Source organism: Salvia splendens, chromosome 20 (assembly GCF_004379255.2).
Source record: "Salvia splendens isolate huo1 chromosome 20, SspV2, whole genome shotgun sequence".
NCBI lineage: Eukaryota > Viridiplantae > Streptophyta > Magnoliopsida > Lamiales > Lamiaceae > Salvia > Salvia splendens.
In genome coordinates, this window is record NC_056051.1 from 27666070 (window position 1) to 27682662 (window position 16593).

The 16593-nt window shown below is 39.5% G+C and overlaps 1 protein-coding gene and 2 pseudogenes across 1 annotated transcript; 1 reads left to right on the forward strand and 2 right to left on the reverse strand.

Moving 5' to 3' along the window:
* The first annotated feature begins 1142 nt into the window (after positions 1-1142).
* LOC121780902 lies at positions 1143-4557 on the forward strand (annotated as a pseudogene).
* A 4037-nt stretch (positions 4558-8594) lies between these two features.
* LOC121781460 (UPF0496 protein At3g49070-like) lies at positions 8595-10078 on the reverse strand. Its single transcript, XM_042179198.1, has 3 exons — positions 10052-10078; positions 9842-9938; positions 8595-9636 (listed from the first exon to the last, which is right to left on the reverse strand). Exons 2-3 carry the CDS (start codon positions 9888-9890, stop codon positions 8612-8614), a joined length of 1074 nt encoding a protein of 357 aa, XP_042035132.1. The 5' UTR covers positions 9891-9938; positions 10052-10078; the 3' UTR covers positions 8595-8611.
* Positions 10079-13761: 3683 nt separating this feature from the next.
* LOC121780860 lies at positions 13762-16198 on the reverse strand (annotated as a pseudogene).
* Positions 16199-16593: the final 395 nt, after the last annotated feature.

A 16593-nucleotide genomic window follows, 5' to 3' on the forward strand; every position in this document is an offset into this window, starting at 1 on the left:
ATATCTCCGAAAGCCTACCCCCGAAGATTGCCGGAATCTGCTGCGGATGCACGGGGATCAGCACGGGTTCCCGGAATGCTAGGCAGCATAGATTGTATGCATTGGGAATGGAAGAACTGTCCGCTGCCTGGAAGGGGTTTTACACGACCGGCTACAAGGGAAAAAATCCCACGATGATCCTCGAGGTCGTGGCTGATTACCGGTTGTGGATTTGGCATGCGTATTTTGGGATAGCCGGTTCGAACAACGACCTAAACGTCCTCAACTCGTCGCCCCTTTTCAACGAGCAGTGCCAGGGCGTCGGTCCGGCCATCAGTTTTTCTCCAACGGCAACCAGCATGATATGCTACTACTTGGCGGATGGATATACCCTAGGTGGCCCGTCTTTGTGAAGACGATCCGGTGCGCATCAGATCCGAAGAAGGCCTACTTTGCGACGCGGCAGGAGTCGGCGCGAAAGGACGTGGAGCGCGCATTTGGTGTGCTTCAAGCTCGATGGGCTGCAGTTAAGGGACCAACGCGTTTGTGGCATGTCGACTGCATTGCTGATATAATGTACGCCTGTATTATCATGCACAACATGATCGTCGAAGATGAAGGTGTACAACTGACTGATTGGGCCACCGACGATAATGAAGCAGGTCCAAGCCACGGCGTCACCACCGCCAACGTACGAGGTGGGGTACCGCACGATGAAGAAGCCCTCCAAGCACATGCCGACATGCGTCAGACGGAGGCTCATATTCGACTGCAAAAGGATTTAGTTGAAGAGTTGTGGCGCGGAGGATTGCAAGGCGTTAGTTTTTATGCAAATTTATGTAATTTTTTAAATGTAATTTTTTTAATTATTGTACTTTTTTTTAAAAAATTAATGTACTTTTTAAATTTTAATATTATTATTCGAATTTTCCGTATTTGTCTCGTAAATTAAATTTCGTATGTTGATACGAGTGCAAATTAAATTATATAATTGTTATTAGTGATGTGGATAGGTAGTATGAAGGCTATGTGAGAGCTATTTGATGTCCAGTTGATGTGGCAAGCTGATGTGGCAGGAGAATTGTAGTGCTGATGATGTGGCAGTGTGAAGGCTATTTGAGGGCTATTTGATAGGAGATGCTCTAATTGGAGATGGTCTTAATATCCGGTTTTGCAATCTATCAGTGTTATGCCGTGAGAAAGAAAATGTGGTTCTTCAGCAATAAAGGGCCCTTTGGCTTTTATGCCACCTCCACGGCGGAGCAAGTAACCCAAGGAATTGATGGCTCCGGTCTCTCCGCCATTGTTACAGGTTACTCATTTTTACCTCTGTATTTCTACTATTATGCGTCTATCTCATTATAATTTGTTACTTGATAGTATTATATATTCGATCTAATTTAATCTGCTGAAACTTAAATATTCAATTCCCTTTGCAAAGATACCAGTGAATTTATTTCAATTTCTGCTTTCTTCCTAGGAAAGAGAATATTTTTCCTTGTTCCCTTTTTAATATGCAAAGTTCTAATTTGATTGTTGGAGTTTCGAATCACGGGTAAGCAGATTAGATGACATCGGTGGATTGAAGCTATTTTTGATCAGTTTATAAGATCTATTTATATCACAGATAAGGAAATCAGAGCATCAATTGTAATTTGTTGTGTATTATCATATCTTGTGCGAAGTCAGTTCATGACCTAGCCTTGCCTCTCTCTGTTTACAGGAGCTTCAAGTGGTATTGGGGCTGAAACTGCGAGGGTACTTGCCTTGCGCGGTGTACATGTCATTATGGGAGTTAGAAATGTCGGTGCGGGTCATCGATCTAAGGAAGCAATCATCAAACAAGTTCCATATGCAAAACTTGATGCAATGGAGTTGGACCTCAGTTCTATGACATCAATCAGGAATTTTGCGTCAAATTTCAATTCTTTGGGCCTTCCTTAAATGTGCTAGTGTTAGTATCATTACTCACATATATATATTGATAGCTTGGATTTTGTAACGCAATTTGCGTTTATATTCTCTTTGATCTCATAGATATATCTTAGTAGTAACTATTATATGTGTGCTAATACCATCTAAGGTTCCTTCGCCTAATATGTTTAACTTTTGTTTTCCAAGAATTTTTGGACCATGTTAGGTTCCAAAGTCTAATGAGCTTAATAAGGTTCAAGCAACTTTACTTTAACTACTAATAATGCTCACTAGATAAGACCACGATGGCAACACAAGACAAACTTCACCTGTATTTACTAAACATACTGAATATCTCTCTTTTCTGGGCATTATTTACTAAGTCCTTGGCTCATTCTTTTGGGTAATGGTTCAAACGATTTATAATTACCTTTTACGTTTAAGGTGTCTCCTTGTTTTTCTTTTTGCTAGAAACAATGCTGGCATTATGGCAACACCTTTCATGCTTTCAGAAGAAAACATAGAGCTGCAGTTTGCAACAAACCATGTAGGCAAGAACTTTCAGCACTCAACGTATATCATGGACTGAAATTAGTTAAAATTTTGATTTCAATAGGATACAGGTTGATGATTGCTGATTGACAAAGAATTATAAGTTATTAAGAGTTACATTCCTATTAAAGTATTTGTATTAGATGACAGCACTCAAGTTATGTCTTTTTGCAGGACATTTCCTCTTGACAAATTTGTTGCTGGAAACCATGAAGAAAACTGCTGATAAGTGTAAGCATGAAGGAAGGATCATAAATGTCTCTTCCCGAAGGCACAAATTTCCATACAATGAAGGAATCCGTTTTGATAAAATTAATGATGAATCAGGGTATGCTCTTAAACAGCAGAAATCTATTTTATATATCTATTGCAAGTCTGTTTTTCTTGGTGTGATAAGTATTATACTGCATTCAAGATGCATTGGCCATAAATATAATGAATGAGACTATGAGAGGTTTGTGCACTTCTGTAAATTGAGGCTTCCCATTTGTAATGCATTTAATTCATATCGGTATATCCTAAAAAGGTTGATATTTGATAAAGAAAATTAAGTCTTGATATAGCCTAGAAGTTTTGGGAAAGAGTTTTTTCCTTTATCTCTGCAGCAGGTTGGGAGTTCCGATATTTTTTGAGAAAAAGTTTCCTCTCAGTTCATAGACTGATAAAAATGGGAAATCCAAGAAGTACCAACATATATCTATGAACATGTTCAAAGAACCCTTAGATTTACCAGTGTTATTATTTCCAGTCTCAAGAAATGATGCATGTGGTGATGTACAGGTACAAACAGCCTATCTGCTTATGGACAATCAAAGCTTGCTAACGTGCTGCATGCTAATGAACTTGCTAGGCGTTTGAAGGTATTGGTTGATGAAAAGTTTTTTGTCAGCTGATCTTCATATAAAATAAATGGCTATTTCCATCCTCACAACAGTGGATGAAGAAGCTCGCAAGATATTTTTTCTCGAGATATTAGAAGGCATTCCTTGTAGCTACCTGATCATAAAATCTCAACCTTTCTAGTGGGCATGCCATGACACATGTGGATAGGTGCCTTATTTAGTTATATTCTTAACATGCTTGACTGTGTCTTTTAAAGCGTAGAAGCTACAAATATGTTTGACTCAATTACGTTGGTGACTGAAGATGATTTTAATAATTAACATGCAATACATTCATTCAGGAGATTTGTTTATCCCATTTTTGCATCCACAAGTTTTATTTTTCCAAATGTGCCTAACATAGCAACTCTCATTCATGTCTCATTCTTTTTTTGAAGGAAGAAAATGTGCAAATAACAGCTAACTCCCTTCATCCCGGAGCAATTGCCACAAATCTTTTCCGTCACTACAGCTTTTTAAATGGTAATATCTTCTTGTCCAGTTAATTCATCTTATATAACTGTTAAGTATCCGATCCAATTCTTTTCTCTTTTGGTTAGTTCAGGTCTTGTTGCAGCTCTTGGTAAGCACGTGATGAAAGATGTTCACCAGGTATTTTACCTCATTAGCAAGAACAGTCATGTTTATCTTTCTTTTGAAGTAAGTTTAGGCTCTTGAGATGGCTGTAAAACATAATGAAATAGTGCTGTTTACTTCAAAACCCCACTTTGAGCATGGTAGTGTATGCATTGGTGGTCCAAATGTGTCACTGTCTTCTGATAAAATCCGCAGTTTTCAATCTGGTTATGAATTTTAGCACCATACAAATTTGGACAGTGGTGACCTGTGCAAGAAAGCCTCCAATTATCGACATTTGGCATGTTCGTCTTGAATGAATTGCAGGGAGCAGCAACAACATGCTACGTCGCATTGCATCCAGATGTTAAAGGCATGACTGGGAAATACTATGCTGACTGTAACTTGGCTGAGACAAGCTTGCAAGCTAAAGATCAAGATCTGGCCAGAAAGCTATGGAACTTCACCAATAACCTCATAGACAAATCTACAACTTAGTCTAGAACTTTGTGTTATATTTTGTAGAGAATAATTATCTGTTTGGTTACTTTTGGATCATGTTAGTGAGAAAATATAGGTTTCTGATGCGTTTTCAGTGAATTGGTACAGAGAAACCTTATAATTCTGAAAAGAAGTCACCCTTTGAATTTCTCAATTAGCCCTATTATTTATTTTAGTGGAGTCCAGTTATTTATTTTATTGAAAAAGAATATGAAAGAATAAATTGGGTCTAAAAGCCCATACAATGTGCCTAAAGCCCATCTTTCATTAAATACTGTGCATAAACTATGATAAAAAAATTTCTTCCTCCGTCCTATTATCTTTCATTAAATACTGTGCACAAACTATGATAAAAAATTCTAGTATCCAGGTATCCCATTTTATGCATGAACAAAATTGCCCTCCAGCTATAAAATTGCTTTGGAGGCTATTTTCGCCCAAAATCACCATGAATTGTGAAAAAGTCACATAACACATGAGATTTACCAAAATAAACAGAAATATAAAATTGAGATAAATCTGGTTATTGAATAAAATAAAATAAAATAAAAGTCGGATAGATAGGAGTAATATATAGAGGCAAAGGAGAAGGAGAGACAAGCCTATAATTATAAACTACTCTCGAACAAGAAGTCGTTATCCTTGGCAAGTTTATCCATGGTCTTAGCTTCCAAACTGATCTCCACACCATTCCATCAAAGCGGTTGTTCAACCCGCTCCGAACACTCTCCGGGCTGCCCCACCCGAAATCCACCCCATACACCTGAAATCGCGGCGAGCTCCCCACCGCCACGCAATTCACCCCAGCGTCCTTGTACCCGAATATCACCGGCTTGCTCTCCCACTCCTCGTTCCTCTTTTCGATCGCCTCTGCGTTGTGCGACTGGATCGCCTCCCGGATCAGCCCCGCCCCGAACTCTGTTGGGCTCGACAGGATCAGACCCGCCCCGCTCACCGTGAAGATTGCCTGGATCAGGTTCCCGAAGTAGCTCTCCGGCATGGGCGGGTCGACCCGCTTCCGGCAGTCCGAAAACACCGTGTAGTCGGTGGGTCCTAGCTCGCGCGCGGGGGTCACAGCCTGCCACACGTGCGGAGAGAGATTGGAACGTGGAAAATGGCCCCGCGGTGGCGTTGGCGTTGGCGTTGGCTTTGGTCTTGATCCGCTCGATTGCAGAGGCGGAGAACTTGAACACCTTGCCGCGGAGAGCGAGGCCGTTGGATGCTGAGTTGGCGTGCTCTGGTGCGTCCGAGGGTTGGGAGAGATCAAGTTTTACTCGGGTGTTTCGCGCCTTGGTGCGCTCTAGGAAAGGTGGCGCCGAAACCGAGCTGGCCCTATTGCAAATGGCGGCCCATGAGCTCATGAAGTGGCACGTAGAGGTTCCGTCGATTATCGCGTGATTGAAGGCCAGGCCCATTGCCAGCCCATCCTTTAGCTTCGTGATCTATCAAACTAAATTAAATTAACTTTGCTAGTTGCTACTAATAATTACTTCATCCTTTCACAATTTAAAAAGAGTTTTAAAATATAGAAGAAATTATGCCTTTTATATATTAATTTTATAATAAAATATATAAGTATAATAATTTAATAGAATTTGAAGTTTATTTACTTAAAATAGAAAAATAAAACAAATGAGACTTTCATTTATCTAAATCTTAAAATAACAAAAATGAGATATTGTTTGTAGATGAATGTAGTCCTATTCACAATTTATAAAAGGAGATAACAAGATGGTGGATCATTTAATAGTGAAATTGTTTTGTGTGAATCTCAGTCTCTAGATTTTTATACTACTACTATTTTCAACTACAGCATTAAATATTACACCAAACATTTCATATTACATTAACACTTTATGAAATATACAACAGCCGAATTATAAAACCAAAATAGGTATGATAAAATTACAAAAACAATTCACATCACATGACATTAACACTTTATGTATTTAATAATTGCAATTTTAACATAAGTTGGGTAGGCGAAGTAAGTGGAATTTATGTCCCACTTTCAAATCGATGTACCTATTTGAAAACAAAAAGATATGATAAAATTGCAAATGTTAAACTTATGGTATTTTTTCAATTAACAGTAGTTCTTTCAATATCTACCCTAGATCTAAAATGAAAGTAAATTCAATCATAACATTCATTATGATTAAGAGGAGTCACACTAACTCACTGCTTAAGGAATTTAATTCATGTAATACTTTGAGGATAGAAATGTAATAAATGAAATGAGTGTCAACTGCACCGCCAGTAGGGGGCGCTGCAGCCCCTCCAAATTCAATACTCCATTGTACGGCAACAGTTCCTTGAATCTGGAGAAGCCCTCCTCCGCCGTGAGCTCCGCCACGTCCATGGCCTCGGCAACCTCGACACCCTACATATCATCGTCATACACCACCTTGTACACCCCATCCTCATCCTTCTCGAGCTTCCCAGCCAGCTGATGGAACTCCTCTAACACAACAGCCAGCCCATCTTTCAGTTTCTCCACGGCGGCGCCGCCATCGTCGCCGCCTTTGTAGAGGAGAAGCTTCTGGTTGTAGTAGAAGGCGAGGTAGGGAAGATCGAACGTGACCAATTGACACTCTTTCCTTCCAATTAATTTTTGGGCTTAACATATGTTGTGTTGACGGTTTTGATACTTCCCACTTTCTTCTCACCATTTGCAAGTTCACCAGAGCCATGTCCAAGAAAAATCTTTACAAATAAACCTTAAAATTTGGTTTTTTTTGGCTTGTTAAATGGATTATTGCGGATGTGCACATATTTATAGTAGTAGTATAGTTTGGTGTAGTTGGGATTGCATTTAATAGTTTTCATGGGTATAGTTGTAAGACATTTATTACTACATTTTGGTGGGAGTTGAGTCCCACAATAATCTATTTTCACCCACACATCCTTGATTAATTATTAGATGTGAAATGGTGTTTATTATACGAAGTAGTACTACTATATAGTAAGATAGTATTGTCCTAAATCCTAATGTTTATAAAATGTATTCATAAGAATATCTCAACACTTAAAAAGGTAGTACTATACATTTTGATACCTAAACTTATTCACACACTATAAAATTTATTTGTCACGTCGGAAGTTGGTGAAGATTTGTCTACTCCCCATTTATTAACTCTAAAATTTATAGCACACAGTTTGGTAGAGAAGATGAATAGATAAAACATGATAATAATGCATAATTTTATATTTTTTTTATCATATAGATAGATGAGTTATTTATCCAATTAAACTATTTTTTTATTGATTTTTCTAACCTATCAAAGAATAAATGTGAAAATATGGGACCTACTTACGTTTAAAACTAATACGGAGTACTATAACGTATGAGAAGGCTCTGCCCAATTTCCAAACCTGAATCGGCGGCTAATATAATTAACCGTTCGGAATTATATGCAATACTGAACCATAAATGCTTCTTCCATTTCTCGTTTCATCTGTCAATATTAATGCTGGCAATTATATGATTCATATCTTATAATTTCACCAACTTGAATCAATGTATTGGTAATAATTTACGCCAGCTAATTCAAACGATAATACTATTAATGCAGTTCTGTTATAATCTTTTATAAATTAATTGATATAGTTTTTCATTGGAGGAAAATTAAATAGTAGTGATCCATTAATCTATTTCTGTCCAATTTTATCTTTAATTTTATAAATATACTAATAATATTTATACAGTTTGAGATGAGATGGAAGATTAAATTACGATTTATGCACTTCATTTTTGCTTAATCTGTAAAAGAAAAATTAAAGGATATAATGATATGGGGTAATATTGAATGTAAAATAAATTGACATGGTAAAATATCATAGGTGGCCAAAAAAGAGAGAAAGATTAAGAACCAGATAGAGCGGAGGAGGGGCAAATGCGGCAGTGAGGCCGAAGAGGGTGGTGCGGCCTCCGCATTTCACACCATAGAGACGAGCCGAAAAAGCATATCCACCCCCTCCATGTGTAGAAATATACTCCCTCCATCCTTGGCAATTAACCAAATAACCCAAGCTAATCTTGACCTGATAGTAATACTATAAACCGAACATGCGGTAATAAGATACTCCATATTGTTATGTTTGCAATTGTCTTGACACATACTCCTACTACTATATATATATGTAATGTAAATAATGATAGTTATATGAATAAATATTGTGAGATATCGATTGGATGAATTGATAGGCTAGTTATGTGATGAATTGAGAGTGGCAGAATGCAGAATTTGTTTGAGAACAAGGTTTCTGGCTCTATTTATGGTCATGAAACACAAGTACAAATGTTCTTCCAACTCATCCAACTGCTCCATGAAGCTCTGGTTATTCTTCTTCAGCTGGCAAGCCACTTCCTCACTACCTTGCAGCCCATCATCCCTTCTCTGCACCCACAGTTGCACCAACCCATCCACCCGCTCCAGCTCGTTGTTAAGCCGGGCCACCAGCCGGCCTATCGTGTCCAAGTCCCTGATCAGTATGTAAGTCCCCTTAGCCGCCGTGTCCAGCTGAGCCGACCACCTAGCCAGCTCCTCCATCGAAGCCAGCTCCACCATCACGGTTGGCGCGGCCACCAGCATCACGAAAGCATGAGCCGCCACGACCACCACCAGCGAAACCGTGACGGCCACCAGGAGAAGAGCTGACCCGAGCTTCACCTTCTCGAGGCGTCGGAGCTTCAACAGCGCCTTGTCACGACGTGACTCGAGCTGTCTGAGCAGGTCGGAGCAACCGGCTTGCACGGCTCGGAGACGGCTCATCGATGCGCCTAGCAAGGAGAAGGGGTTGGATCTTGAGAATAAGGTCACCCGGGTCACCACTACGGGTAAATGGTTTATTTTCGATGGGTCTTCCAAGGATTTGAATTTCTTCCTTATGTGGTTAATATCTTTGAGGAGAAGCCCGCAAAGATGAGAAGCACAAGAGGTATTGCCGAAGTAGTCGGTCAAGAGAGGTGAAATCTTTGGGTGGATGCGGGTCGTGCTCAGGATCCGTTTTACAGTGGGCTGATCCGGATCCAAGAGATTCTCCGCGAACAGCCGGTACGAAGGCAGCCGAGCTGCTGTTTTGGAGCCCAGACTTCTGTGAGGGGTGAGCTGCCGTCGGTTTAAGGCAAGAACGTGTGTCCAAAAATCAGTGTAAGATTCCGTCCGAAAAGCTTTAGCGTATTCTTTGCGTATGTCCAAAATTTCTGGGTTCGACTCATTTGGTTCGGTCGCTTCCCATGCATGGATAAAATAGGTCAGATATAACCAAACCCTAGCTATCATATGAGGAGTGATTCATTAAGTATTTAGATATTCATATTTTCGATGCATGTACATACCTCAACAAGACCAATCTAATTGGAGATAAGTAGTAGTAGTAGTAGTATTTAGGTGAAATGATTGAGAAATTATATAGTATAAAAAAAACGAACTTACAATTGGATGAGAACAAGGTCTTGATTTTGGAATGAAGTTTGATCTTCATCCACCTCTATCAGCTCTTATGATGAATGTGTATCCTAGTTTTTTCCAACTTTTGATTGAGGAAAAAGATATGAGAAACAAGAAAGTATTTGATACATGCATTTACTTCTGAATGAATGAATTAACTGATATATGGAGTATAATTGCGTCAAATGTATATACCTTGGTGGTAGAGAGGATTAATTTATGATTTCATGGACCGATCGAAGAGGACTAATGATACTTTTCACCTTTTATAATTGTGTGGATAACTTTTCTTATAAGTATTGAATTAATTGGTTGTAAGTTAAGCATGAGAAAATATTTGCTTCAATGTATCTTAGAAGGAAAACTTGGAAAGATGTGGGGAAAAAGATTGCGTTCCTAAATTTTGTTCTACACAACTCTATAAAATTCTACTATTATATGATGATAGTACTCCATCCGTTCTCTGATAGTCGAGTCATTTTTCTATTTCGGAAAGTTCCCTTATAGTTAAGTCATTTTCATATATAGTTACTTTAATCTCTCTCTTACACTACTCTCTCTTACTTTATTCTCTCTACTGTATTCACTTTTTACTCTATTCTCTCTACCTTTTTCTCTTTCTTACTTTTTTTATCTATTTATTTAACACACTCAACATTCATTTCTTAAACTATGTGCCGAAAAGTTTCGCATCAACTATGAGAGAACTGAGGGAGTACTACATATACTTCATAATTCTATTATTTGTTTGATCAATACCTTGGTTTGGTTACAAGATTCTTGAGATTAAGATGTCCTTAAATTATCTGGAATTAACATCACACGAAAGGTCAAGACTCATAAGACAGATTAATCATAAGAGACGTCATCCAAAGACTAGGTATCAGACCAAATTCATCTAATCGAACAACGTACTACGAGAGACTAATTAACTTGTACGTCTATTCCATGAAACCTAATACTTCACGTAGTGAACGCCTATGAAATTTAGGAGAGTTCAATAGATGCTGAAGTCTGACATATTTTAAGTTACTAGACTTTTTGAATAATGCTCGTTTAGTTCAATAAAAAATTTAGATCATGCCACATGCCTTCAGTCAAGTGATAAGGTCTAATATATTAAAACCCCCAATTAAATAGCAACTATGTTATCAGACCTTGATTAATTTATACGGGGATATTTATATTTTGTCTACATGATTTTTCCCTCTTTTTTTGGGGTGGGGGCATGGGCCAAACCTCCTTGATTAAGAATTTATTTTTATTATTGACAAATTAACTTGATGAAGAATATCCTTGAGCATAACGGCATAATACTTTGAACAAATTTATCGATTATTCCATAAATTCTTCTTCCTTATTGGTTGATTGTGCACAAACCATCCAATATACATCAAATTAGGAAAACAAAAGAAAATGTTTCTTGTTTAACAAAAACAGAAAAGGAGTAAACGCGACTAGTAATCCTAATCATCGTAACCAACATCATACGCCACGTCATCAGTAATATGCTCCTCCAATGCAACCACACCCACAGCCAATCCCTTGCCCATCCCCCCAAACTTACTACTTTCTCCTCCTCCCCGTAGTAGCTGCTCTGCCCGTAGCTCGGAGTAGCTCCTCCGTAAGCCGGGTACCCAGATGGGGGATCCACATACGGGTAACTATCCCTGGGTGGCGCCACCCCACATGGAGGAGCATAGTAGGGGTCCAGCGCATGATAGCCCAACTCGCGCAGACTGACGGAGACGTCAACCTTCCCCTGGGGACGGCCAGAGGGGCGCTTTGAGGTTGAGCGCGAAGGTGGCGCGGCAATTTGTGTTAGGATCGTCGATTGCAACATTAGTTTGATATTGTCCGCTTTGGGTCAAGCCCGCATGGATTTGTTTTTGGGTCACTCCCAAAAGGCCTCAAACTAATTGGGGTTGGACAGGAATTATATACACCTTCCAACTTCCCCTACTCATCCGATGTGGGATGGGTTTGTACCCCAACAATTTGCACCAAGGTCGACATCAACAACGTCACTGAGGGAGAGGCGCACGAACCGATGAGCGGTTTGTGTTGTCAGCAGCGTGGGCATGGACGATGTCAATGTGGAGCGTGGATTCATGGATGGGGGTATCAAAGGGGAGGAGGAGGCGGTGGTCCCAGAAGGGGGAGGTACCACCGTCGGAGGAGAACTTAGCGACGTAGGGGTTGAGACCATCCACAACGGGTCTCGCCGGCGTCTCGCGTCTCGTCTCAGCGAGACGAGACCCCGGCGAGACGCGTTGCAGCCTCCATCTCGTCCCGTTTCGTCGCGCGTCTCGCCTCGGCGAGCCCCGAGACGAGCTGTCTCGCCACGCGCCTAGGCGACGTGGCGCAGCCCGGCGTCGTGCGTGACGCCCACTCGCCGGCCCGCGAGTGGGCGTCGTCACGTGCTGACGCAATAAATATTTTTTTAAAAAAAAATTCGAATTTAAATAAAAAAAATTTTTTGTAACGGTATTATTACCGTTTTTTTTTTTTTTTATATTTTTTTTGTTTTTTATTAAATTTTTTACTCTATAAATACTCCTAAACCCATCCTCATTTACACACAACTACACATCTATTCTTCCTATCATCTAAATTTTCTCTCAAATTTTCGCTGAAATTTTCATAAACCAACTCAAGATGTCCGGCGACGGCGAGGGCAACTAAACCCATGACCGCCACAATGGCGGACACTTCCCGCTTCTCGCCACTCCCAATTCGCGGCCTGGTGGAACGGAATTGTGCATATGGCAGCACAACTTGGCCTTCCGACTCCCCCTCAACCTCGACCGCCTCCGGAGGATGATTAGCCCTTCCGATTAGTTTTTTTTTATTTTGTGTGTTTTTTTTATTTTGTGTTTTTTTAAATTTTTTTTGTGTGTTTTTTTTTATTTTGTGTGTTTTTTTTTGTTTTAATTTTAATAAAGTGTGTTTGTTTAAATTGAATTGGGTTTTAAAAAAAATTATAAATTAAATTGAATGAATAGTAATTAAGAGACGGTATAGAGACGGTTAAGAGACGGAGCGTTGCAGGTTCCGTCTCTTAGTTAAGAGATGGAGGAAAAAAGGACAGTGGGGCCCTCAAATAGTGCTCAAATAGTAGTTAAGAGACGGTATAGAGACAGCGTTGTGGATGGCCTGAGAGTGTCGTCGCACGGGTTGACTTTTTGAGATCTTTGGCGGAGGTGATGGTGACCTCCACTTGGTAGCGCAACGTCATCTTTTCGTTAGGAATCAGACGTAAGCTTTACTTGTTGCAGATGTGTTGGTGTTTGGTTTTGGGAGATTATAGCCAGCCATATATAGAGAGAGGGATTGGAAGTACAAGCATGGAAATGGAGATTCATAATCCCTCCGTTCCGCAGTAGTAGAGCTGGCATTTCTCTTCGACTCGTGATTTAAGAAAAATTATGCTAGATGAGTTAGGTAAGGAAGAATAAAGAAGGAAATAAAAAAAAGTAGAGAGATGAATAGAGAATAAAGTAAGTAAAAAGAAATGTGTTAGACTTTTAATAAAGGGGGAAATAATTCTATTACTATGAAACATACTAAAATGGCAAAATGCTCCACTAGTAAGGAACGGAGGGAGTATAAAACAACGTGGGGCCAAATGCGGTCTTAGAAAGAAGGCATTTCTCATTGTGAAATATGTCAAACCTCACAATTTGAGGTAACCTTTTTTTGTTCTTGATTTTATTCTGTTTCTATACGCGGATACGAGCGGAGTCTATACATTTTTCTTCAATAGCTTTAGAATTTTAATTTAGTAAATCTTCAAGCTTATATTTATGTTAGCTAGGAGCAAACAAATGAGGTATATCTAACTCAATGCTAGTTTTTCAGGAGCATCACTGGAGAGTATCTAAGTTTATTCGCGAACTCAATGCTAGTTTTTCTAAAGTGAGGTCACATCAACCAATACTTTAGAGATATTCTGCCTGCGTATTACAACGTAAAAAAAGAATCAAATGCAGTGAGCTGCAACAATATCATCACATAATCGCGGAAAGATGGGGAAGGTGATGAACATTGAAACATCGCCAAGCGCTGGAGCAAATGTTGAGACTAACGACTGTATTACAGAGGAGGCTAACCTCACTAGTTTTGTATTATATGGATAAAAAAGCTATAACTGCTGTGGTATAACTGCTGCCATAGATGAAGACTACAAAATGGTTAACGTTTGACCCATTGGAAGCTTTTCCTAGCTTTCGCTTTACCAGGTTTCTTCCTTTCCACAACTCTTGAGTCTCTCGTCAGAAAACCAGCTGAAGAAACAGTGTAAAACAGGATTAGAGGCAAAATATATCACAATCTCTGTTAAGTTGTATAAGGTAGATGTAAGAACAGCAAGTTCTTGGCTAAACTTTTGCAACTAGGTAGCTTCAAAAATCACAGGGCATGCGAATGATCAAACATTGTAAACAAAATCCGGTCTCAGAAGTTAGACCTTGTTTTAGAGGAGGGCGTAGTCCTGGCTCCCAGTTTTGTAATGCTCTACTGATCCCCAATCGGACTGCTCCAACTTGACCTGCAATCTTTGTGCATAGTGTTAATCCACAGCATGGCAACAAAAATTGGAAATTAAGAGTCTCCTGGAGAAAAATCTAGCTGGTCATGTCTGGTGGCTAAACACAATGCTTTTTCACATATACTACAAAATAGCAATTGAAGGTCAATGGAACTCTATCAAACTCAACTGCATTTTTAATTTATAGTAGCAGGAACGTCATGCCAATCTTTTTAACAGCCAACTAAGTCTTGAAAGTTTAGTTAAAAAATGAGTTTTAACAGCTCTGGTCTAAAGATTTTAAGGGGTAACAAATCACACAATGCAGGTGTGAAACAAAAATAAACCTCTTTACAGCCATGTCAAAGCAAATAGGATGATAGCAAGCAACTGATAAGCTACAAGTACATCATTAGGAACTCACTCAGCTGAAGTCATCAAAACATGGTGAAAATAACATTTGCTTCTATAAGAGAATTAAAGAGAAAGAAACAACATCAGGTCTTTGTAGTTAAGATTTTAGTACTATTATTCTTTAATCAGAGAATATATGTCTTATTAACTCATCTACCATACTCTAATAAAAGTTCAAGCAATCAACCAGACAATGATGATTAGTAGAAAGCTAATACTCACCTGTAGTGCCACCTCCTTGAACAGTACAATTGATATCCCACATGCCCAATGTTTTCGTTTCAGAGAAAGGCCGAAGAAGAGCAGCACGGTGATCAAGCATAGGGAAGTATACATCAAACTCTTTGTCATTCACCAAAAATTTCCCTTCACCAGGCTGAAGCCAAACACGTGCTATGCTGCATTTCCGTCTTCCTGTTCCATAAGACCTTCCCTTCTCATCTACTTTTCTGACACGAGCCTTGGCAGCTTCTTCTTGTTTCTGGCGCTCTATTTCTGCTCTACCGGACTTCTTAGTATTCTTCTCATAGCACATCTCCTCTATTTCAGATAGAGACGGTAGCCTTGAATGCCTTCGAAGTCCTTCAGTGCAATTAAATTATCCAGCATCTCATCTGTTATTCCAGATGCAGCTATAAGGTCACCAAATGCACGATCAGAACCTGCAAGAATCAGCAAAATTAGTAAACAGTATTTCCAAAAAGGCTTCCCTATGGGAGACTTTTTAAGCTGTCATAGGAGTATCTAAAAAAGATGGAACATTTAGAACAAGTTATGATGGCCTAGACATAGATATGGCAGTATACATTTCTCAATAGAGATTTAGAGAGCTGCAACCAACTTTTGCAAACTGAAAGATTAACATAAATATTCACACTAATCCAACTTCAAAGTTAGATAATTCAAAAACTTCATATCAGCAAGCAAATTACCAAAGTAGAATGTGAATTACATCAACTTATTATCAGATCAGTTTCAGGGAAATTTAAATTGTGAGTAAGTAATGGCCAATTTCACACAAAATGAAAGAAAATGAGCATATTGGCACCTTTAAGAAAAACCATGAATCTCAATCACAGTATAGCAATTTTAATTTCTCCAATACAAAATAAATTAACCAAGTAAACGGGATAACATAAAATCATGACATATATTTCAATTTTAAACACAATTTAATAGACATAACACCATCGACCACCAAGCCAAAGATTGAGAAATTACAAAACAAAACTAATCAAAGAACCCACCTTTGAGAGCAGCAGTCAAAGCTTTCGCCTCTGCTTCGAGTTGTTTCTCCTCCTCGCTCTTTTCAGCCCCCAACCCTACTCCATCATCTACTAATCTACCGAACCCCATTTCTTCTCCCTCAGCTTGAACTCCGCCGAACAAATCATCATCCGGTTCCCTTTCCCTTCCTCCGAAAAAACTCCACGGTGTATAATCTTCAGCTGCCCCTCATCCCCTCCACCAAACTCCCGCGCCTCCGAAAAATATCACTCCCGCCAGCATCCGAGCCTTCCCAATCGCCGCCACTATGAACACCACCCCTCTCCCCATTACCACTCCCCATAACGCCGCCGTTCCGATCGTCGAGTCCCGGTAGATTGCAGGGATCCATCGAGAACACGGAGTCGATATCTTTCGTCAGCTTCCGACGACATTTTCAAAATCGGTAGTCGATGTAGTGGAATCATCGCGCCCACTGTTCCCTCGTGTAGAAAAGAACGAAAAATGAGGAGCTTTCGCGATAGAAAACGTTAGGTTTTGGGATTAGGGCACTTGGAGCTACGAAATT